General features: G+C 39.8%; 3 protein-coding genes across 10 annotated transcripts; 1 reads left to right on the top strand and 2 right to left on the bottom strand.

Annotated features, from left to right (window-relative positions):
• The first annotated feature begins 338 nt into the window (after positions 1-338).
• PNRC2 (proline rich nuclear receptor coactivator 2) lies at positions 339-4,908 on the top strand. The gene is made up of 3 exons (XM_074894679.1): positions 339-511; positions 1,577-1,781; positions 2,620-4,908. The coding sequence occupies exon 3, from the start codon at positions 2,638-2,640 to the stop codon at positions 3,058-3,060; it is 423 nt and encodes a 140-aa protein (XP_074750780.1). The 5' UTR covers positions 339-511; positions 1,577-1,781; positions 2,620-2,637; the 3' UTR covers positions 3,061-4,908.
• Positions 4,909-5,552: 644 nt separating this feature from the next.
• On the bottom strand, positions 5,553-16,663 carry SRSF10 (serine and arginine rich splicing factor 10). 8 transcript variants are annotated; one of them, XM_074894673.1, is made up of 7 exons: positions 16,348-16,660; positions 14,139-14,243; positions 12,286-12,389; positions 10,484-10,646; positions 10,137-10,190; positions 9,864-9,965; positions 5,553-6,777 (listed from the first exon to the last, which is right to left on the bottom strand). In XM_074894673.1, exons 1-7 carry the CDS (start codon positions 16,410-16,412, stop codon positions 6,759-6,761), a joined length of 612 nt encoding a protein of 203 aa, XP_074750774.1. In that variant the 5' UTR covers positions 16,413-16,660; the 3' UTR covers positions 5,553-6,758. The 8 variants fall into 8 exon arrangements, with proteins under 8 accessions (XP_074750774.1, XP_074750777.1, XP_074750776.1 ...); XM_074894677.1 differs by lacking the exon at positions 5,553-6,777 and adding an exon at positions 13,032-13,667 and having other exon boundaries at positions 7,781-9,965; positions 12,286-12,407; positions 14,072-14,243; positions 16,348-16,407; XM_074894672.1 differs by lacking the exon at positions 5,553-6,777 and adding an exon at positions 13,268-13,667 and having other exon boundaries at positions 7,781-9,965; positions 12,286-12,407; positions 14,072-14,243; positions 16,348-16,407.
• Positions 16,664-19,990: 3,327 nt separating this feature from the next.
• LOC141954573 (fatty acid-binding protein, liver) lies at positions 19,991-22,896 on the bottom strand. Its single transcript, XM_074894238.1, has 4 exons — positions 22,775-22,896; positions 21,556-21,728; positions 21,175-21,264; positions 19,991-20,102 (listed from the first exon to the last, which is right to left on the bottom strand). Exons 1-4 carry the CDS (start codon positions 22,839-22,841, stop codon positions 20,052-20,054), a joined length of 381 nt encoding a protein of 126 aa, XP_074750339.1. The 5' UTR covers positions 22,842-22,896; the 3' UTR covers positions 19,991-20,051.
• Between the last annotated feature and the right edge of the window lie 1,255 nt (positions 22,897-24,151).

Raw genomic sequence — 24,151 nt, 5'->3', positions numbered from 1 at the left:
CCCGAGCGAGGTGGGGGAAGCTGGCTGCATGGCCGGGGAGGGGTTAGGGGAGCGCAGGCCGGGGACCCTCGGGCCGTGCCCGGAGGAGGGACCGGCCCCGGGACAAAGGGCCACGGCCCCGGGGCGGCCGCGCTCCCGAGCTGCCCTGCGCTGAGGAGATTCAAACGGCGGCCCCGCCCGCCCGCGGCGGCCAGTCTGCCCCGGCCCCTCCCGGCAACAGGCGGGGCTTGGCTCCCATTGGCCGAGGGAGCGGGCAGCGCGCTCCCATTGGCTGTAGCGGGGTGGGGACGGGAGGAGGGAGGAGGGTGAGGGTGTTATACGGCGTAGGGAAGCGGCGGCCATTTTGTGTGGGAGATAGAGGGGCAGCGAGTCGCTGGAGCGGTTCGGGCTGTGCTTTGCGGGAGGGGGGGGGTTGTCGGAAAGTGACGGCGGAGGAGCAGCGGGGTCGGTGCCTAAAGGCCCGTGTGTGTGTGTGTCTGTGCTTGTGGGCGAACGAGACGGACAGAAGTCGGTAAGGGAGGAGCGGTGCGGGAAGGGTCGGGCGCTGTCGCCGCCATGTTGTGCTCGCTAGGCTGCTCCATTGTTGGGGAAATGGGGACGGGGGTTTCCAGCTCCCCGAGGGGTCGGGCGGGACGAGGGACGGGGGGTGTAGGTAAGACAAGAAGGAAGAAAGTTTGGAGACGAACAGACGAAGCTCTGGCAAGCGCTGATCCCGTGAGGGCCGCTCCGGTGGGAGCAAACAGCAGCTTGGATTGTGCTAAGGACGTTACTTTGGCCCTTAGTTTTAGTCGCAACAAGGCGAAAGCTGGAAACGAGGTTGGGGGGCTCTTCCTGGAGCTTTTGGGGAGAGATGGACTGGGGGTGCTGATGACTGAAGAGTGGCACGTTGATTAGGGGGTGGTGAGCAGATTTGAGTGCTTTAAGACTAAAAAAAGATTTCAGGAGAGGATGAGCCATGGGCTAAACAGGAAATACTCTAAGAGTTGTGGAATTACTTTGCTAACGAAGGTGAAAAAAACAGCTGACAGATTAGAAACGGAGCTCTGTTGTAATGGCAGGAGGGTTTGGGGGTGCCATTGGTGTTACGGGAAGTGTTGGGACACTTGGGGTCAGTTTCTGGGCGCAGTAAGTCCTGGGTGGTGCTTCCCTGTTGCGCTGCTCCCAGAGTTGGGTGGGTGAGTGCTCGAGGGGCAGTTTTCGGGGAGGGTTTCTTTGTGCTCAGGGGTGATGCATTGGAGCGCTTGTTTCGTAAGAGTTCATCCCAAAGTATTTTCCATTGTATGTGACGTTTTTCCCTACTAAAAAAAAAAAAGGTTCTTGCTTGCCTATAAAATACTTCAGAGATATATAGAGAGAGCATGATAAAAATGCTGTTCTTTGTGAAATGCTAAGTGTGATGGTAACGTTTACGTAAATAGAATAAGATAAATGCTGCTGTGTTTTTTGTTGGGTTTTTTGTTTAGTATATTGTAATCTTTTAACAAATGAGACACACGACTGACTGAATTCTCTGAACTATATCAGCTTTTTTTTCCCCCCCCAAATTTGAATTCAAACTTCATTCTCATTTATGCAGTGGGACTTCTCCCTTGGAGCTTCTGTGCCGAGAATCCGATGTTGGGCTCGGCTACCTGGCTGAATACAGCAGATCAGCCCATGAAAACTTCTATTCCTAGCCAAAGGAAGGAGTCCAGGAAAAGGCAGCACCTACTCTTTCAGGCTTGGAAGCAAGAAAGGGGGCAAGAGTTGGAAAGTGTGGAATCTGAGAAGACAACTGAAAGGTAAGTGGGGGTGGGAGAGGAATAGTACTAGAGGAGAGTCAGCATTAAGGTGTCAGGTACTGTGTGATAGTATCTGGCTGTCTGCTTTGGAAGTTGTTACAAATGGTTGTTTTCAGTTCACTTTGGGTTTATCAGAGTAATTCTTGGATTTAGCAGAAAGACTGGGGTGTGGCTTTATCAAGTGCAAACTTTGCCCAGATCTTTAGGAGTAACAAGCTTGGTTTAAATGTCCTCAGGATTAAATACTAACATCTTAAATTTGGCACTTTTTTTTTTTTTGCGAGCAACAGGCCTTTCACATTCTTCCAGTAACACCTTTTGTTGAGGAGAAAAGTGGTGTATTTAGTGATTGGGCTGCGTGGAGGACCAGCATTTTCATAACTAGGTAGAGAAAGCTGTGACTGATAAGGGGGTACGCTGGATTGGTAACGATGTGCTGGTCAGCCATCAGCAGCAGGAATTGTTAAACCATCGCAGAGTCAGTAATCTCACTGTTCTCAGGAATCAGAACTGAATATGCTCCAAATGTATATTGTTATCTTTAACAAATATGAGACACAACTGACTTTATGAATTCTCTCAATTATTTTAGCTTTTTTTTTTCTAATTTGAAAGAGAAAGTTGTTTCTTTTAACCTGAATAAAATTTAGGATTGGGTTCTTAGGTATTACTGAAGTGGCATTCAGTAAAGGAGAAAAACCACTGCTTTTCATTGACATAAATTTTGGTTAGATTGATTTCAGTCTCCTTGCTTATAATCTAAAAATTCTCTGAAATCCTTTGTTTTTTTTTAAAAAAAGTAGTAATGCAAACTCTGACTTTTTCCCTGTTTTTACAGGTGACATTTAAGTTGAAGATGGGTGGTGGAGAAAGATTCAACATTCCAGTTCCCCAGTCTAGAAATACCACCAAGAACCATCAACAACTTAAAAACAGACAGAAGAATAAAGACCAGAATTCGCAGATGAAGACCTATATGAAGAAAGAAAGAGGACATGGATCCAACTCATCATCTGGTGCATGGCAGGCCATGCAAAAAGGGGGAAAGAACAATGTTCATTTCCCCAATAATCAAAATTGGAGTCCTACTTTATCGAATCGCAACCTGTTTTTCACTCCTCAAACCAATCAGAACTATGCTGGAGCAAAATTTAGCGAGCCACCCTCACCAAGTGTTCTTCCTAAGCCACCAAGCCACTGGGTACCTGTTCCTTTTAAACCTTCTGATAAAGAAATAATGACATTTCAGCTTAAAACATTACTTAAAGTCCAGGCTTGAGATGTGTAACTTTTCATATTTTTAAAGTTACTTAAATTTACAGGGTTTCAAATTTGAGAATTTTATTCTTCACTCCAGGTGTACAGAACTAGATGTTCTTGCTGCATGTAGTCACTTGGAAGAGGAGGGTGTAAGTTTACATTCCCCATATGTTTTACCTCAAAAGTTGTGTGCTGTGTTTGCTTCACTGTGAAATAGGTATTTTCTCTATAATCAATCTAATCAAATCCTGAACAGTCACCATTTATTATATTTATTATAAGAGTAAATGGGACTGTCTCCCCAAATTGGAATTGTGACTACTTTTGGTATGGTGTTAGAAAACCAGCTTTTACCTAACTTAATGCAGCATTAACTGGAAAAAAAATGCACTGAAAGCTTTAGTCAGGTACCTTGCTGCTTTTCAAACTTGTGTAAAATTTGCTAGTTAAATAAAAACTCTGCAGAGCAGATTTCCTGAGCAGTGGAGACCCCCACCTAGGCATGAGGTAAACCACAGATAATTCTCTTGTTTATACCTGTGAGCTTTATTTGGTGCTCTTCAATTGGTGGACAAGCATTTCAAGCCTGTGACTTAAAACTGAGATCTAGGAAACATTGGTGTGTGTTCCTGAAAGGACGGAAGAACACATCGGGCAAATGTGTAATTGCCTCTCTCCAGCTCTAGCAATACTTCACTGAAATCTCAAAAATCAGACTGTGCCAACTAATGATGTTGCATTGCCAGACGACTGCCAAAAAACTCCAAAAAATCCTTTGTATTCCAATTGCACTGATGAGTTCTAAAATGTTTTTGTATCAGTTTTTAAAATTGTGAAAAAAGTGGAGTAGTTACTTAGACTGGTCTTCAATTGGTTACCCTGTAATAATTGTTTTAAGGTACAGTAGCTTGTGGCAGGTATTAAAATGATTTAATTTTGTAAGGGAAGACAGAGCCATGTAAATAAATGTAAAACTTTGTAGCATATGTAAATTTATGCTGGGCTTTCCTGCACAGAAGTATTTTTAGTACAAAACTGCTGAATGTAAGATGACCATGTTGAATACATGGCCTGATTTAAAAAAAAATATTTTGTTTAAAAAAAAAAAATTTGTGGCTGTGCCCTTGCACTTAAACACAGTGAATATGCACGTTTTACTTGGTTGTGAGCTCATTTTTGAAGTAAACTCAGTGCAAAAAAGGCTTATTTAGAATTTTTTAATAAAATTAAAAACCTAAAAAAAAAAAGCTGCTCAAGTTTAAGATACTTGTCCTGAATGTATAGGAGAGGTGTGTATTGATGATGAAAAAACAAAGGTGTTCAAAATCAAATCATGTTTCACAAGAAATGCAAATGGCTGAGTTTCGGTACTTGATAAAACCAAAGTACTGTAAATTTTCTGTTTCTAAAACGCATTAATGCTACATTTTGTCCCAGTATTTGCTAGAATATGTCAACATCAGAATGGGGACAGGGGCCGTTGCCAGCGAGCGGCGTTCAGCACTGTCACAGTTCAGCTGATCCTCTAATAGAAACAGCTGAACTGTGACAACAGAATCCAAGGTTATTTCAAAATACAGTAATTACTAAAAAAGTGCTTTAAGTTGAAAGGAGTTTTGCAGATTGTGGAATGTTCTTTGAGATGTCTTTCTGTACATTCAAAATGCATTGGCAGCTGGTTGAATGTTTACAAATCTATTGCTCCAAATGTGATGGAATTGGCAGTTTTTAAACTTTAACCAGTGAATGAGCTGTATCCCAGTTACAATTGTGTATACTCGACTTCAAATTGTCAATTATTAATGGCGTATGTACAAATTGGAAGCAACAAAAATTTAAATAAAACTAAACTTTTCACCCCCTAAAAGCATCTGTTTATTTTAAGATGGTAATGGAGAAGTGGGATTACATCATTTTGGCTGCTCAAGGAGTTCTATAAAGCTCTGACATTTCAGAATACCGATTAATGTATTTCAGTACCCCCTTTTGTATCCTTAACTGGCAAGGAACTCTTTAAAATTATCTTTTATTTGGCAAGAATCAGCAGCCCAGGCCCTGTGTGCTGCCTCAGGCAAGTGTCAGAACAAGCTGGAAATGGCTTCAGAGCAAGAGAGGCTTAACTACAGCCCAGCCTTTGTGAAACAAACTCTTACTCTCAGAACCAAACCAAAGCCTGCTAAGGGGCTGCCGGGCTCTGCCCAGGAAAGCTAGACTTGTAAGCAAGACAAGCTAGTCTTGAGTAGATGCAGCTTAAGCTTAGCTGAGTACAGTTGGGAGCTAGTCCTGAGTAGATGCAGCTTAAGCTTAGCTGAGTACAGTTGTGAGCTAGTCCTGAGTAGATGCAGCTTAAGCTTAGCCAAGTACAGTTGCAGTCGCACTCTCTGCTACCTCTGAGGCCTGGGCACTGGCTCAGGGCTGGGCTAGACTCTGGTCTACTCGGGTATTCAGTGCTTGGTGATCAATCTCCAACAGGCTACGGCTGTATTAATTAAGTCAGAAGGTGCTCTCAAGTTATAGTCAAAACTTGTACATTTTATTCCCAATTCACAGGGTTATTTGCACAGATGGAACACAAAACTCAAGAAGAAAGGATGTGTATGAATAAAACATTAGCATCTTTTGATCAAACACACTACAGGGTACATAGTCTTCCCTTCCTATAATAGTCTCATCAGTAAGAGCATCTTTAGACAAATATTATAGCAATGGACTACAGACTTTTTAAGCAAGTTACAAGATAAATGGAGAAAACCAGCAATTATTAATGGGTGATTATGTCCTAAAAATGTGTAAATTTATCCCTTTGTACTTCAAAATGTTAATCTGCAACATCCCTGCCAAAAAATCAAGTAGCAGTGCTGCGATGTAGATCAATCCAATTGCCCTTCTCTGAGCATATTTCAAGCTGTTACCCCAGACTAAACAGTAAGAAAAAAAAAAGCAGCTCTTTCTAAGAAGAGAGCTCAAAATAACATTTAAATTGAAAATTTCCACTTTGAATAAAGCCATTATACTGTACATTTAAACATCTTTAAAAGACATAGAAAGGATAACATTTAGCTTTCAGAGACCAGTCTATTATAGTCCCTAATTTAAACACCCAGCTACTTAACCACTAAATTTAAGATTTTTAATTATCAGTTGGGTGCATGGACTTTTGGTGAAAAAGAAGTTCCAATAGAGCCTTCTATTACTGCTGAGATAAATCAATACGCTGCAGATATTTTGGAGCACAGCCATTATTTTCAGCAGAATTTTTACATACTACTTCAATTCTACAAATTTTGCAGGAATGACAAAAATCTAGTTTACCACAGAAAAACATAATTCCCACCGTTCTTGAGACTCCAAAAGAAAGATGCCTATACATGATCTTTTGTAGCCTGCGTATGTTCTTGCATTCCAGCTGTGCATAACCTGCAGGTAGCTTGCACAAGACAGGCTACTGCTTTTTTTAGAGCAGGACTAGGATACCTGCATCAAGGAAGGGAGATGTTATCTAGATGGGCTGTGGCTTGACTTGCATGAATGCGTAAACATTCCCTGCCCTTTTGGCCACATCCTGCTAACTCGTCCCCAACTGAAAGGCCCACAGAACAGCTTCTTCACAATTTTTCCATGGGAGCAAGAACTAGGACAACATCTTTATTCATGCACTCTTGAAACATCGTGGGTTTGTGTTCGGCTTTTCTGGCTTGTTCATATACACAAGTCAAGTCAAAGTTTAGTCCTACCTCTGGGAGAGAAAGAAAGAACCATCAGAACTGTCAGATACTACATTATACTTGCAATGAATTGGATTTTCAAAACAAAAAAAAAAATTTAAACTGTGCTATACATAAATGTTGAGGTACACAATATAAGGACATGCTGACAAAATACTTCAGGTATAGTTACTGTTACTCTGCAGTCTCAAATTAGAACCTCAGCCTGGACACAAAGATGTTCTCCACCCTCCTCCCCACCGATCCAGCTGTAATTCGGGCTGGTCTAATGTGAACATTAATTACAGCAATCCCTCACAGGTTGCTGACAAAAACAAAACCACACTTTCCCACGACACAGGCAGGTGGACCATTTTGAAGTAGGATTTTAGTGATGAAAACTACGTTCATTTAAGAAAGCTGAAAAAGGGTGGGTTTTTCTGCTGTTAGAAGCAGAAAGCTACAAGATAATCACAGCTCAGCTTACAAAGTGTAAGAGCGGGTTTATCAACGCCATTAAGTGCTTTTCAGAGTTGTTCTCCTTCAGTGGCATAAGAACCACCAGCTGTAAATACCACAAGTGCCAGGAGGCAGCTTGGTTTCTAAACGTCATCAGCAGAGTTTTACCATCTTCTAGAGAACCACTACTGGCGTAGTTTTTGATATGGCAAATAGAAATCATTAAGGTGATACTAGAAATTTGGTTCTATATGAATCTTCAATTGTTGATTTTAATTAGTTCATAACCTGGCTAATAATATCTGAATTATAACCATAGGGCAGTCCATCCAGCAATAATGAAAGTTAACGGAAAAGAAATTTCAATATATTAGACTAAAACATATGCTTATCATTCTTATTTAGTCTAGTACCCCTTTAAAAGTGTGAAATATTTATTCAGACACTAAATGATAAAATCCTGACTTTACTGAAATACCATAGTAAGGATTTTACTCCATAAGGGATGCATAGCTCTACTCCTAACCATGCTCTGGAGTCAAATTCTAAAGCTACAATAATTCCAGTGGATCAGTATTTCCTTCATTTTTTTATTACAGCATGTTTGCTAAATTTACAGCAAGCAGAAAATAAGCTGGGTCTTTAGTTATTTTGATCAAAACATTGATGTTTTAAAGGTAGTACACAATATTTGTTAAAAAGAACATATAAAAATACCTTTTTAGAAGCCTCTATAAGAAAGGAAATACAAAGTTTAATCCCACAACTTTCCTCTGCTAGAGCTGCACGCTACTGCTACAGTTTTAAATAGACTTTTTGCTGTTTTTAAACTATACATCCAGGAAAGTCTACAAAATTAAAGGAACGTGCATATAAATGATTGCATAGCAGAACATGAACATTAACTGCAAACAGTAAAGAAAAAGTTAGAAATACTATCAAATGTACAAAGATTCTAGGATCAACCTCCTAAGCACGTTCCACTGCCAATATTTAAAAGCCATCTGTGTTTCTTTAAAGGCCCTGCTGAAAACACTAAAACCAAAACCTAAGACATTTCTCTAAAAAGGAACTTTTTGAAATCAATGTCTTTATATGCTACTACATAAGACAGTGAGGAACACTAGGTGTTTGATGCTGGCTTTTGAAGGTAAATAGAAAAAACAATGCCAAAAGCCATTTTCATAACAAAGTATCTTGCCTTCTAGAGAAATACTGGTAAGATTACACACTGGTTTTGTTATTTTTCACATTCAATTTACTAAATATACTGTATTAGTGATAAACTAAATAGCTAGAGATGCAGCTCTTGTTCATATCCAACTTCAAACATTTGCTCTTAAGTAAAATGAAATCTTGTAACCAAACCACTATCCATTCTGAGGAAGAAGTGATTCAGACTTGCTTGACCAAATACTTTTTGATGTGTAAAAGCAAGCCTTTGTTACTCAGGAAGAGAGATGGCTACAGTTTTATACCTATGAATACACCAACTAACCACAGGAGTCATTGGCATAAAAGTTTAGTTCTTATATACTGTACACACACAACTTGAAACAATCTACTTGTATCTAACAGCAGGAAAACTAAGCAATTTTATGGTTAACTGCTCACTAAAATTTAGAATAGATACAAAAACTGCATAAAATGTACACACAACCTAATATTTAGTTGCTCTGCCATTTGCTGAAATCTGAATTTAATCTTCCATTTCAAGGTGTTTTTTTCCCCTCACACATTTAGTACTAGCAGCCAGGTCAAAAGCAGTGAAGCCTCTATCCTGACAAGTCACGACACTGCATGAGTTTCCGAGACCAACTCTCTCCCCATGTAGTACATGCAATGTTAGTACCATCTCTCCAGATGGCAGGGTTAAAGAGAAATCTCAAAAATATCTCTCCATAGAGCTCCATTTACCAACCTACTTGTGTCAGTGGGCACGGAGAACACAGAAACCTGCCTTTGAACAACGGAAACATAAAATTGCCAGTCTGCATTTCACAGCAGTCAGTGTTGCACTACAGCTGTCCAGTTTTCCATTTTATCACAAAGTTTAGCATTAAGGAACAAGTTAAACGGTTGGTTTAACTGTTCAGCACAAACTGGTACCAATTTCTCTATGGGTATGACATTTTTAATAGGACAATGTTGCAAGTTACGATCAGTCAAGTCATCACCAATATCTAAGCATTAAAAATGCAAATCTTTACAAAAATATACATAGAGACACCACAACCAAATCAGTAGCTGCCCATGACATTTAACCAAGTGGACATTCTCTCTCTCTCTCTCTCTCTCAGTGGCTTCTCAACACTGTTTTAATTTTAACCATTGTCGGCTACAGGGAAAACTGACAAAGAAAATATTTTTTAGCACTGTTGCAACATCATATTCCTGATAATTTAAGTAAACTGAACTGTGTGTAAATGAATCTTACATGCCTAAACCAACATGGATACACTGTTAGTGGCCACTGGACTTGGGACTAGTCCATGACCTTGATCTGGATTTTGACCTAGATCTAGAATGTGATCTTGACTGTGATTTGGATCTAGCTGGTTCTTTTTTCCTCGACTCCTTTTCATATCTTGAGCTGGACTTATAGTGTGTTTTAGAATCTGTTTTAGAGGTGCCTCTAGATTTGGTGTGAGATGCAGACCTAGACCGTGATTTAGCCTTCATTTCTTTCTTGGGCTGTGACTTGGATCGTGATCTTGAATTGGACTTAGATCTTGAAAAAGATCGATTGCGGTGTTTGAACCTATCAGAATAAAGGGGAGAGAGGAGATTTGAATGTAAAAACACTATTCTTAGACATCTAGTACATCAAAAATTGTTTACCGTTTTTTTCAGGAGAAACTTTTTTTTAAACCTATAGTTAAAGGAATACAGTCATCTAGTTTCAATTTAAAAGGTGTAAAAAGTATTTTACCTATCATTGTCCGAATGGCTTCTGCTACGACGAGGTCTTCCAGTAGGTCTACTGCTAAAAAGGTACATCAGAAAAAGTAAACAGTGACAAATACCTACGTATGTATACAAATGCTTAATAAAGTATTTTTCAAGCTGTGCATTTGCTTTTAATTATTCTTCAATGAAGCAGAAAATCATTTCAGTCAATATTTCTGATCTGATGTAGCATGCAAGATACATAACTCCCACAAGTTACTCCCACAATAGAAAAAGATTATTCAAAATTTTAACAACTAAGTAGTCAATGTGGTGTTTCTCCTCCAACAGACTGCTGTGCAGTTGAAGCCAAACACATACTACACTTACCTTCTGGGACTATAGGATCTTCTATAGCTGTAATCAAAAGAACGACTTCTAGACCGTCTCCTTTCGTAACTCCGACTTCTAGATCGCCTATATCTGTCATAGTCATCGTAACGGGAAGAACTGTATAGGTTTCTCCCTTCCTTGGCTTTCATTTGGTTTGGTGCTGTAAAAAATAGAAATATTTAACATTTTAAGTTATAAAAATAATATGCCCTACTTTCCCTTTAGTGACATTACTAATCCATATATTCGGTGTTTAGCGGAAAGCCTAATTCGTTACTCTAGCAGAGATGTTTATGAAAAGGACAATGAGACACTGCTGTATGCTGTTTGCTTTTTGCTGCTTTAACTGCTGGACAAAAATTAATGCAGCCTTGCGGGCATTATAAATCTAGGGAAAAAACAAAACAAACAAACCCAGCCAAAAGCCAGTAAGAAAGGACTAACACTCCATAAAACCAGAACACAGAACTGGCTAAGGTGATTTCTGGCCACCTGGAAATTGGTATGACAGGCCAAACCCATGACTGAAACATTCTAACATTCCTGAATTTACCCAAACAGTGAAAGCTAACAGGGAATTAATTAAACATCCATTTTCTTGACTACACAGCACCACACATTACACCTGATCCACAGTCTTCTTTAATGATTAAAAGACAGCTTATGCAGAAACATCAATAGATGCCACACAAAGAGGTTTGAGTCTAAAAGCACCCCCCCACCAGTACAACAATGCACATTCACTCTGTAGCTTACTTATTAAAATAATTAAGAATGAACTTATTAGTCTTGTTGTATTTTCTCTGAGCAGCACAGCTATCTTTCCTTTATACTAAATCCCATTCTCATTCAAACCCAAAAATCATGCTCAAAGTATTTTAAACATACCATGCCATAATGAAGATTATCTGTACTAAACAGCTACAATTTTTATGTTTTAAGTGCTGCCATTTACACCACTAAGGTAGATTTAGTTAATTTTTGTTCCGAAACTTATTAGAATCCCAGTGTTTATATACAGCACAGAAGTTTGTCCTTCAGAGCATGTAATTTCCACTGACTTCCATAAAAGTGAGTTGTGAACATTTGAGGGAAACCTGGACTGTTGGGTTGTTTCTTTGATAGCTTTAACTGGAAGGTCTTGAAGCGCTTTTACTCCCAAGCTGCGTATGACTATCATAGCCCTGGTTTAGATCAACCAGTATGTGTTAGGTTTACTGACAGCATGTTTTATTTTTAGATAATATCTGTATCTATATATTATGTATACGAATAACAGATTTAAAAGACTTAAGTTCTCTTTACAATTATCTGTTCAGAAAATAAGACTTCTGTTCCATCTTGAATTGAGATACCTCAAAATCTACTTTTATCCTGAAGCCAAATGAAAATGATTACCTCAATCCTGGAAACTGGACTGCACTGGGAAACATCACCACAGAACCATTAATATACTTCAACACAATATAAACATTGCCACGTGTTAAAAGTGGGCTACTCATTTTGACAGGGAGACTTCTCAAGAGTCAAGCTTTCTTTGCAGAAACACAGAGCTGCACAGAGAGCTCAAGAATTTTCAGCCAGCAGCAAGAATCAGATTGTGGTAAGTGACTGTTGTACTCAGTTATCTGTTTTTAATTAAAATGAGTCATTAATAGTTACGGGATAAAAAGAAAACATCCACATACTCTTTATATACAAGTAGGAATGTATCACAATTAATAACACATGCAATGTTGCCTGGCACTAAACATTAAGGCTAAAACCATAGTCTGATGAAATACACGCAAGGCACTTACTCTTCCGATCCCCCTGTGCAAACTGGATTTCTATTTGCCGACCACAAATCCACTTTCGATCCAAATTATGGAGAGCATCTTCTGCATCACGGACATCTTCAAATGTGGTGAGTGTTAAGGTACTTGGGAATTTGAGTATTTACAGATTTGGTATTTAAAATAAAAAAAAAAATCAGTTATTTTCTAATTTTACAGATTTTTGGGGGTTTGGGGATTTTTTTTAAGTTATTTTGGTCATACTGCAGTACACACTAGTAAATTTTTTTTTTAATTAACCACCAGCTATCTGAGAACTCCTACAATAAAATTAAAATCTCATATGACCACGAACTTATCCATCATCAAGCAGTTGCTACGTGATACTCTAACTTTTTTCTTCTCCGACTTGTACTTATGCAAGAAAAAAAACCAGTATCCTTTTCAAAATACATTTGTTAATGGTCATTCAGTTCTCTCCACACATTGACTTTACTAAAATTAAACCCTAGTTCTAAAATTATGTTAGGCACACCAACAGTAAAAATTAAGACGTGTCTATTAATTTTAGAATTGGGATAAAGCTTTCCTTTTTTTTCCACCAACTGACTTAAAGTTATGTAATGCCATGGACATGTATACAGACCTTCAACAGTCTGAGATAAAAGCATACACTAAAACCCCTAAGCTATCAGTCAGGTCAGCTGTTCAGTAACACAGACATTACTAATTTTAACCCGCGAGATCGACCACTATTGTAATTCACACACCTTCTTCCAGCTATGTGACCTGAAAGAACAAATTGCCTTTCTCCTTGTAGCAACTCGGTTCATCATCAGCATCATCTATGCAGCAAATCAACTATCACGTTGTAGGTATATATCTTGATAAACCAAGAACGAATGCACTTTCATTCAAGACCACAGTTACAGCAGCACTCACAAGAGAAATATTACAGGTTTTGTCAATGGACTAAACCAGAATCATTCATCAAATTACTGCTTACATGACAAACAGAAGAAAAACTGTTATTCTGTAGGATACATCAGGTATGACTCCTTTAATCTTGGCCACCATTCAACTTCATCTTGACCTTTAACTCTTTAAGTGCTTGTCAGAAGGACTTGTCATGAGATGCTTGGCCAAAAATGACAGATGGCTTTATCTTTTACTTTGAAAAACAACCTTTTCCCCCTTTTGTAGATAAAGCGAAGCTTTGTCTCCCATTATGGCTTGTCCTTCTTCCAGCTTTTCTTTATTTTTTCTTTTCCCAAACTCTCCCTTCTCTTCAAGCCTGATCCTTAAGAGGTCTTTGGCTTGTCTACTTGCCTTAATTGTTGAACTCTACTCTAAAGGTTCTTTCATGCTTTCTCTTTGGGGTCGCCATTACTGTACAGCTTTACATTCTGAGGCAACAACAGAGGACAGTAAATTAGGGGACAATATTAAAGAAAGAAGTTCACCTCATTTTTTATACAATCTGATTTTGATCAAGTGATTCCAGTTTCCATTCGTTAAATTAACAATGAATACCAGCCACAGTTTGCTAAGCACAAGTTTACTTACATACCAGTGATAATAAAAACGTGCTAGACAATTTTGAGTCAGTGATAAGCTTTCATTTAAATCATATAGTATTAATTTCAGTGACATAAGCAAGCTTTTATATTACTGGACTTGATTTACGTTTTGCAAAAAGGCAAAGAACAATTGAGAGAAGTTAATCTTCAAAAATAATGAAACACCACAATATAAGACACTTATTAGATACAACACAAAAGTAAACCGCTTTTTCATTTAGATTTGTTACCTCTTACACAAACTTGAATTTCAAACTTCAACACCCCTCACTAATCAGCCATCTGAAGAAAGGATATTGAACATAAGCAAATCCTCTGGGACGACGAGTGTAGAAGTCAAGTGGAACGTATACATCAACTATAGGCCCATAACGACCAAATTCACGGCGCAAGTCTTCAGACCTAGAATATCACAAATATCTTATATGTTTTTTCACTATTTAAGGTGTTACAGAACATCCACCAAATTAATATTTATTTTTAAAAATTAAAAATCTACAATTAATATGACCACCCATCTTTCTGAAAGCAGTTGATAGAGGATGAACGTAGCAAAACATTTTGGGGGAAAAAAGTGCTTGAGCAGTTCACTGTTAAGCAACACGCTCGGCTTTTCTGAAACTCAAGACTCGGGATGCTTAAGATATACCCTGGCATTCTGAAACCAGTGTTCAGCATAACTCTACAACAGAAGCGTAAACTGAGAAGTGCCACATATTAGTCAGTTCAATGGAGGCTGTACTAGCAAAGGTTGGCAGAAAGTGAAAAGGATCTAAGAATTATTCAAGTACCTCACATAACTCTTGACAATCATTTTGCAACGTGGGAAACATCAACTGTGAGATCCAAACAAATAGTACGATAATAAACCAGTCACACAAACTCATTTCCATAGAATAATCAATACTTACAACCACATCAAATAGAGCAAAACTTGAGCGAGCAACCACTCATGCCCTTAGGATAGCTTTTCCAAAGAGTTGGCTTTAGAGAGCCGAGCACAAAACCGTTCAACAGATCTGTAACTATACTTGGAACAACTACCGTCTCAACAGAGAGGTTTCTTAATCACATCAGCTTCTTTACATGTATTTTTGTGTCATTTAAGGACAATAAGCTGTATGAAAAAGGCTGATGTAATGCCACATTTATACAGTATGAAAGAGTTACTACTATTCTTTTTCTCATCAGTTGGGAAAGAATCTACAGTGCATATAGTCAATGACGGCAGAAGGAAACTACGACAAGCAACATCAAGATCTCACAATGAGACCACCTCTGAGAAGAACGTACCGCCTAATCGCAAGCTTATGGTGAAAGCCTCAATATGGTGGACATTTTTTTTAAAAGTTTGGAAGAAATAGTCCTCAACTGTTCTCACAGTAAAATAAACTACTGGAAAGATAGAAAACTCACACACACAAAAAATTACAATTTTAAATTTGAAGCTATTTATACTTTTGATCACAATAACGTTCTTAGTTCATTCCATTCCATCGTGCCCACGCTACTGTTATGTGCTGAACTTTGGTGCAAGCTGCCCAGGCAGCAAGTTCGAAAACTCTTGCTTGCACTTTATCCAGCTAGCCCTTACTGGGACTTCCATATAAATTCTACAATACTTAACCACGTAAGAGTGCTCCAACTCACATCTACGTTCTATGCTAATATGCTCTATAAATGTTTCACAGCTGATAACAAACACAAAAGGGACTGACTGATAAACTGCAAAACAGAAATGGAGAAATCTAGCAGTTTACTAAAAATATCTAAGCAATAAATAGGCACCTGTGCAATATATATTTTTAATTCCCTATGAAAACTTATTTCACTAAGTTGCTGCAGATATTTAGTCCTTATGGAACCTTGCTACAATACAATTATTATGGAGAAAGAGCTCCGTTTCCCTTCCCCACTCTATACTGAGCGTCCTAAGAGCACACGGTGCATAACAATTAATGCAGTAACATTCCACCTGAACTGGCAGCAATTACCATACTAACGGGACCAACTACGCCATGAATTTTGGGGACACCCACAGCAAACGCGCCGTTTTCTCCCTTCTAGTAACAATCGCTGTATTTCAGAAGAGCATTCAAAACTCCAGCGGCTGCCGAGCATCGCTAAGGGGCACAGGCAGCTACCCCTCAAGCGGGGATGCAAATCCCGCCTCGATCTCCCGCTGGACAAACTCAAACGCGGGTGCCAGAGTTTCACTTTCTTCTGGCCCAGCTTTGTTCTTTCTAGACGTTGTTTTGAAACCGATCCTCGTGGAGAGGAGGGAAATAGAGCAGCATCACGAGGAGGGAAAGGAAAATGGAGAAGGGCGCGGAAGGCAAGGCACGGAAAAAGGTAAAGCAGAAGGGAGCAGGCCGGCCTCTCCCCTCCCCTCCCCTCGCTCCGGGCGGCCCCCCGCGCCCCTCCGGCGGCAGCCGCCCGCGCGGCCTAGCGAGCCCGCCAAAGCCTGCGCAGCCCCCGCGCCCCGTTGGCGCCCGCCCCCACTCACCGGGTGTCGTCGGCCACGTTCCGCACGAAGAGCGAGGTGTTGGGGGGGCGCAGGTAGCGGGACATGGCGGTGGCGGCGGCGGCGGGGGGGGGGTGTCGCGGGGGAAGGGAGCGAGCGAGCGGCAGGGCCCAGGCGCTGCGGGGAGCCGAGCGGCTGAGGCGACCCTCCGGAGCTGCACGCAGCGCCACCGCCGCCCGCCCGCCGCCTCTCGCGAGACTTCCAGCGGGGCTTCCGGCGAGAGCTCCGCGCGAGGAGGGAAACGGCCGGGAAAGGGAGGGGGGATGGACCCTGCCGGCGCCAAAACCGGCCCTGCCCTCACTGCGCAGGCGCGCTCTGCTCGCGGGGACCGTGCGCGTGCGCAGAGCACGCCCGCCCGCCGTCACTCACCGCCCCAGCGGGAGGGTTCCCCCGCCCTCCGGCGGTGCCCGCGCATGCGTCCTGCGCCGCCCGCGCGCCCGCTCGCCTTTCCCGCCGAAAGAGGGAGAAGCGCGCGAGCTGGGCGCCTCGCGCGGGCAAGATGGCGGCCGGGCCCCCGCTGTGAGGGGAGGGGGTACTGCCTGTTTCCCGCTGTCGCGTCTCGGCACCATGGCTCACTCCTGTGCAGTCGGCCAGCACAAGACTGACGCAGCAGTGAGTTGGGGTGTCAGGCTGTAGGGTGCGTTGCATGAGGCCTTTTCCCGTGGCTCGAGGGATCACTGTTTTGTGCCATTACCAACAGCATAATTGCGCCCCATGAGTTTTCATCAGACAGTTGTAGAGCTGTGCTGTTTGCAAAGGACCAGCCCTAAAAGCCGTTTGTGTGATAAAGACGATAAAGTAGGCGAGTAGAGAGATCTTTCTCGTGGCTCACCAACAGATAATATTGGCAGATATATGGCAGATCTGTGACTGAACAGTTACAGGTGATTTGATGAAGGGTTCAGTAAAGCGGTGTGTCTGCATCTTTGCTGGTGTGAGGAATTTTTGGCGAACTGCAGATGGGAGAGAGAGTTGATGCAGTCCTGATGTCTGTCACTAGTGGATTTTCACTATTTTTAATGGCAGAATATGAATGAAAACTGGTGGGTGGACGTTGCTAATATCCTGACAATCTCACACTCAGAATTGCCTGACATTTCTACAGGTTTTGAATGACAGATGAAGTTCGATCTCTCACACGGGAGGTGTATGTCAACTGTATATGCTGCTCTTCTGAAAAAAAAAATCATGGTTGTGTGCTCAGTGGTCTGTGTTCAGGACTCTGCAGAGAACAGATGGGGTCTCTGACAACATTTTCTGCATTTAGTATTTACAGTTAACATTCTGTACTAAGTATGCTAGCAGCAGGTTGAGTTTGTTAACTTGTGCAATATATACAGAGATCTGCTTACACAAGTCATCAAAAGAACATGAAAATCAAGCCAAGAAAGCACATTAGAGACTGAAATTATGGTGGGAGTGCGTGACAGAAAGCAGAAAGAATTCCTTCTGTAGACATTCTGAAAAACAATGGAAACACCGTTGGTGATGGATAGAAATACTTGCTGCCAGGAATACCCTTTCAGAGCTTTTCGAATAGGAAATGAACAGTTTTGAACAAGATCCAAGTAAGATTATAAGTACTCTCATTAAGACCTTCGCAGAAAAATTCTGTTGTTTTGTGAAAGAGTGGATCCAGTGCTATCATCGAAACCTGTAAGAGTTTGTCTTCTGGAAGGGATCGATTACTCTGGGCAATGGGGCAAGGTTCACAATCTGATCAAAATCCTTCAGGTTTTGACTGCTTCATGTAAGGAGCTGCACTGAATGTTTCAGCTAAACCTGAGATGTCCTGTGGCAGAAGAATATTGCCGTGTAATTGAGAAGATTGGCACGGTTGTTGGAAATATAAATCACTGCAATTGTGAAGTAAGGTGAAGTATTCTTTTAAGAATTTTTTGTGTTTTCCAATTGGTTTAGCATCAGTTTAAGTTCTATATAGGATTAGTGTGTGGCACCTACAATCTATAACTTAAACCGCCTTTGTGTACTAGTTGTCACGTATTGAGGTTGAACTTTGATAAGGGGTTGAATAGGGAAGAAGCAAGTTTCCAAGGCAGATTATGTCAAGTGAGCTGGGAATATTTGAGTAGTTATTGAACCAAAATAAGACCTTCATGTTTCATTTAAAAGCAAACAAATATATATGCATTTTGCTTTAACATCATTCCCATTTCATGTCATAATGTAGCAAAGCAATTGTTATTTTGTAACAGGCTTTAAAAGCGTGGTGTTCAGAGTAATGAATGATCTCTGCATTAGTTTAGAAATAAACCTAAATGTGTCATATTTTGTATCCTACAACTTGCTGATACAGCATTTTGATCACTGAAGACTTGGGAGTGTTCTGCAACTTTACTGTTGGAAAACTGTGCTCTGTTTTGTAGTGTTTCGTTGTGTAGTTAGCAGCAGTTACCCAGCAACTTTCCAAACAGAAGTGTTTCAAGCTCTTATATGGCTTTTTTGCAGTACCAATGCTTTAAAGCAGCCTTCTCCCTGAGTTTTACCAGTGTCTTGATTTCTCTTCTGTTGATCTTATTTATGTGTAACTCACATGGAATTTAATTTAGTCTGCAAAAGTGTATTTAAGATTAGAACTGCCTGAGAAGCAAAATGGACACAATGATACTTGTATGGTTACGCAAGTAAAACTCCCCATGAGGACGGCCTTATCCCAGAATAAGAATACACTTCTCAGATTGCTTATATCATGTTGCAAGTGTTATTAACTAGAACACAACCTCCCCCTTCTTCTCCTAGCATAGGAGGATGTAGACTCAGCACTCTTGATTGGAAGAAAATGTCCCCATGAGGATTTTAAATGGCATAATCAGCCCAGCAACTTTTTTCATGGAGGTCTTACACCCAAGACCAGTTCTAACAAATCTGCGTTGACTTATCTAAGTATGAAATAGGACTGCTGCTATAATACTGGGTTCTAATCATCAGTGAACAGAGAAATGGTTATAGGCATGAGTCCTGTGCATTTTACCTTTCAGTAGATACACATAATCTGAACATAAACAGTCTGGTTTACTTGGGCTTCACAAACTTGAACTGTGACAAGCAGATACTGGGAATATGTTGCAAAGTGGAAGAATGTTTCATTCCCTTTGCTCTTATAGTGCCTCATTTTTGTTTAATTATACTCTTGTGTACTTCAGTTTAAGAGCAGTCATTCCTATTATTACTTTGTTTATGACTGTTAAATACTTCATAGCTTTTAAAATATTACTGTTTCTATTCCTGTTACAGACACGTGGTGCAGATCAGCTAAACAAATGTCTAATTGTTCTTTGCTGGCTAGATTATAGAGAAAGGATTGTACTAGAAGACTAAACTTTGTTAGACAAAGGAACTGAAGCTGAGTATGTTCTCTGAGTATGTAAGAAATCAAGAAGCAGTTCTTTCAGCTTTTGTCCACTCCCAAGGATTATTATGATAAATCATATTGTTCCAGTTAATGTCCAGGTTTGGTTGTCTGGGAGGCAGACTTCTGTCACTTTGAGTATAAAAGGAATCTGTAAGCATACTCAGGGAAAACACAGTCTTACAATAATGGGAAGTGGCGTGTGTGAAATCATAATTATTTTTTGTACTATTTTTTCAGATGACAAAGATCACGCCTGTGGAAACTGCACTTTATTTTAGGTATGTAAAGATGTCACAAAAAAGGTGATCTGTCTTTAAACTCTCTTGCTTCTTCTGACGAGTGTTACTCCACCGACAGTCATAGTCTGTAGAATATAAATAAGCGTAACTTGTTTTTCATCTAGACTTTAGGAAATCTGTTTATAGCTAAGTGGTTAGAAGGTTCTGTAATTCATGTATAAATCCATCTTCCACAAGAAAATACATTTACAGTACCTGCCTATAAATATGTGTATAACATTCATACCAAGGTAAATTTTTTTACAGAATCAGTCCTGAAGGCAGAAAATCTAAACATAAATGCCGTAATCAACTACATTTTATCACTCTGTTTTAAGAGTATCATAGATACTACCAGAAAGATATGCTTCCTGTAATAGAAATCCACTGTCCCAAATAGTAATGGGTTCTTTTGCCTGGTGTTTTGCTTACTTAATGTTAGAAAAGTAGTTTGAGACACTCAAAATGATTTTAGGAAATTGTATGTCCAAAACATATAATTTTAATGTAGTTAGCTGTCATTCCTGTAGTAGTCTTTACCCAAGTGGACACTTCTTAGAAGCCTAATGAGCTTAACTCTATAGAGAAAAGCTCTTTGCCAGTACTGAACAATTTAGAACTAAAGAACTTTGAAGAATTGTAGGTGGAAGGAGTGTATTCTACATTTTCAGGTTTGACTCAGCCCTTACTTTCTTTTCAGATTTAATGCTGTGGATAAAGCTAAGGGTGGAAACGCTGCTATAGTAATCTAGAGGAATTTATAAGGAGTCTTTCTGCAACATGCTCAGCAGCTAAAGCCCTTCACACTTCAGTGCCTAGAATTGGCCCCAGGGTAGTAATTAATAAAAAGATTTGTTGAGCAGGATGCATTAAATATATGACCAATATTTAAAGGAGAGTTGTCTAAGGCAGTTGGTTTTAATAAGAAACAGGAATAATAAAGGTTACTAATAGTATTTTCCACTAACTGTGCTTAGTTTGAAATACTAAAATTCTGTATCTGCATATTTAAGCACCCGTAAGGAATTCTGCAAGTAATGGAGTAATTTAGGGCCCAGGATTTGGTTAAGGTATTGAGCCTACACTAAGAGCTAATCAACAGAGAACACTTTTTCCTTCAGTATTTTTCTTAATGTGCCATGATTTTCTAACACTTACCTCCACCATTTCACTTCCTTTAATTTCTTGTTCATGAGAGAATTTTTCTGATTTGCACACAAGCTTCCCATTTACCATGTTCACAGTGCACTGTTGAAGCAAATTTAAAAGTTATAAAAAATTTTAGATTTTGGAATTCAGTTAGAATAAGTAGAGGACCACATAAATGGAAAATAAATTATACTGATGTTTCATAATCACATCTGCTAATTTAAACTGGAGAGCACAGCATTTTAATAGGAGTTTTAGAAGAAACATTTCTCTTTGTTGAAGTGAAAGAAAGATATGCTAATGGCAATGGTACAAACAAGTTTCGCTCATACACAGAAACTGAAGTACAAGGATGAATAGAGAGATGCACCCATCTCTGAAATATATTACCTTTAGCTTTTTGCCATTCATAGTAGTAATGTCAGCCTCTTTTCCAAGCGTAAATGAGTTAGTTACAGATTGCTTGGGTGTTTTTGATGTCACTACAAAGTCATTTCCTTTTTGTTGTATTTCAACAACAGGCTTAATATCTTTGGCGACTCTGATAATGTCGTCTGGCAATGCTGTAAAAAAGGCAAAAAAGGACTTTTTCTGTTACAAAGTAGTGTGTTGATATGAAATAGCAAATTCCTTTCTCCGATAAAGGTGCAAAAGATACGAACCAACAATAGAAAGGGATATCCAAGTTAAAAGACAAATCCTGTTTTGGATTCCTCACTTCTCTGCGGGCATATTGTTCCATTTCATCTAGTTTGTATAGATTTTGATATTATATTTGTTACTCTTGTGTCAGAATAGGTATTGTGTCTTTCAGTAACGGCTTGCCACGTGATGACATTTCTCCATGACAAAAAACATGTGTGTACTGTTTTGTTTCCCTCACCTCTTCCCAGGGAGATTGGAGGTGGGGGTTATCTGTCTAGTCAGAGCTGCAACAGCGCAAGTAGCCTCAAACTACCTTATCGGGGTGTCTCTAGCATGATTTGAGATATCGTCTTTATCAGCAGAGGGATTGGTTCAGGCATCGTGCGGTTGGACTAGGCTTTTCAACTGTAAGTGAATTTTATTCTACTGAATACCTCTTATATACTCTTAAAAACCCCGGTGTGAATGTTTTGTCAAGACTGTCAAGAAACTGAGTGCATTTTTATTAATGTAGGCACCTACTAAGTCATAACCATCAAGTCTATTCCTTACAGATTACTAAACAGCTATCACCTATGTTAATCACCAGCGCTGCAGAAAGTGCCTGCGCTACTAATAGCACATTGGAAATCTGTATACGTCATTGGCAACGTGTTTCTAATTACATGTATTCATAAAGTTATGAGTTAATTAAAACAAGCTGATTTCTGATATACCTCTTCTTTCATGAGAGACGCGTCTCATATTAAGATAGGGATTTGGGGGTTATCTGTAACCTTTCTACATCAATTTGTACGATTTTCAGCTTCTTTTCATTTCCAAATTACATGTAATATATTTACCTGGCAGGGCGTAGTTTGTCATACAAACAAAAGAAAAAAATAGAAATACAGTAATAAAAGATGTCATGCAAAGTGTGTGTTGCAATCTGAGCAAAATATTTCAAAACTAACTAGAGACTTACCAAGAGCTTTCAGAAACTCTTCATAGTTCTCTTGAGCATAGACCTGCCAGGTCCCATTGAACGCCATTATGGATGTTATAATGCAGTTTGGGACGGTGATGCTAGCAGGGAAGTGAGGGCTCTCCCTGGTCATTCGGATGCTATTTATGGAAAGGGAAGAGCCAGCCCAAACTGTGAGATGACTGGCTAATTATTAACCCATCAGGTTACAATTATTAATCATTTATTTGTTCTTAATGATCATAACCTCTAGTTCATTCTGCTTTGTAGAGAGTCTTAACCTTGACCAGCTGGTTTGGGATGTTATGTTTATTGTGGGTAACTGAACTCGGGTAATTATTCATAATTGTTGTAAAGTGTTGCATAGATTAGTTTGTTTTCTTTTTGTTCACAAATTCTGTGTTTAATATATTTTCTGTGTTTCGGATAGAATTCTTCAGATAAAATGCTATAATTTACAATAGATGTGAGGTAATTACTGTCTTACAGCAGGAACTTCCTAAATATCACAATATTCTCTACTATGGACACTTGAACCTTAAGTGGTGGGAATAAAATCCACAGCTATTTCTTCCAAAATTGTGGGCCTCCAATTGCTTGAGGACAGGGAAAATCCTGTTGGAGTGGGCAGTCAGATAGGACTTCAGCCAGAAGATGTCAGTAATGTGCATCTAAAGCTGTATTAGATTTGGTTTATTGTTTGGTTTTTTTTTAATAATCCATACAAGGAAGATTAAAGGTAAAATAAAACACGAAGCATTGCTTGGAGACCAAAATGAAAAAAGTAAATAGGATGTATTATTTTTCTTCTCACCAGTTGCGCCAAGAATTCCTCACCATTATAGCTATTGAGCGATATTCCTTGCTGTCTTTGCAAGCATGACTGTTGATTTTGGAAGACATTCATTAGATTATGTGTCTTGCAATTATATTGCTCAATTCAAATAGAGCCTGTATCCCAGGGGTAGCTGACCTTTCTAAGTTAATTTTTATTACTCCATACCAGTCAGTAATTCTATTTAAATAGAAAACCAGTGCTGACCTTTTTTGTACAAATTCACAACTTTTTTAGCATGTATTTTTACAGAAAATTCACACACAAAGAGACAGTTTTGTAATTACAAAATGCTTCTCTTCATTCGCTGTAAGATCATAGGATCATAGACTCATGGAATGGTTTGGGTTGGGAGAGACCTTAAAGATCATCCAGTTTCACTCCCCCTGCCACGGGCAGGGACACCTTCCACTAGCCCAGGTTGCTCCAAGCCCTGTCCAACCTGGCCTTGAACCCTTCCAGGGAGGGGGCAGCCACAGCTTCTCTGGGCAACCTGTGCCAGGGCCTCCCCACCCTCACAGGGAAGAATTTCTGCCTTAGAT

Source organism: Strix uralensis, chromosome 25, assembly GCF_047716275.1.
Source record: "Strix uralensis isolate ZFMK-TIS-50842 chromosome 25, bStrUra1, whole genome shotgun sequence".
NCBI classification, from domain to species: Eukaryota; Metazoa; Chordata; class Aves; order Strigiformes; family Strigidae; genus Strix; species Strix uralensis.
The sequence above is the reverse complement of the archived record's forward strand: the minus strand, read 5'-3'. Positions and strand labels throughout refer to the sequence as shown.

What these genes read in the sequence shown, in the direction of transcription:
- PNRC2 (XM_074894679.1), top strand. Translation starts at nt 2,638, where the DNA reads ATGGGTGGTGGAGAAAGATTCAACATTCCAGTTCCCCAGTCTAGAAAT.
- SRSF10 (XM_074894670.1), bottom strand. Translation starts at nt 16,412, where the DNA reads ATGTCCCGCTACCTGCGCCCCCCCAACACCTCGCTCTTCGTGCGGAAC. An exon ending in AGATCCTATAGTCCCAGAAG is followed by an intron (nt 10,191 to 10,483) that starts GTAAGTGTAGTA and finishes GTACCTTTTTAG; the next exon opens with CAGTAGACCTACTGGAAGAC. An exon ending in AGCCATTCGGACAATGATAG is followed by an intron (nt 9,966 to 10,136) that starts GTAAAATACTTT and finishes TTATTCTGATAG; the next exon opens with GTTCAAACACCGCAATCGAT.
- LOC141954573 (XM_074894238.1), bottom strand. Translation starts at nt 22,841, where the DNA reads ATGGCGTTCAATGGGACCTGGCAGGTCTATGCTCAAGAGAACTATGAA. An exon ending in AGAGTTTCTGAAAGCTCTTG is followed by an intron (nt 21,729 to 22,774) that starts GTAAGTCTCTAG and finishes CCTTTTTTACAG; the next exon opens with CATTGCCAGACGACATTATC. An exon ending in TGAATGGCAAAAAGCTAAAG is followed by an intron (nt 21,265 to 21,555) that starts GTAATATATTTC and finishes TTGCTTCAACAG; the next exon opens with TGCACTGTGAACATGGTAAA.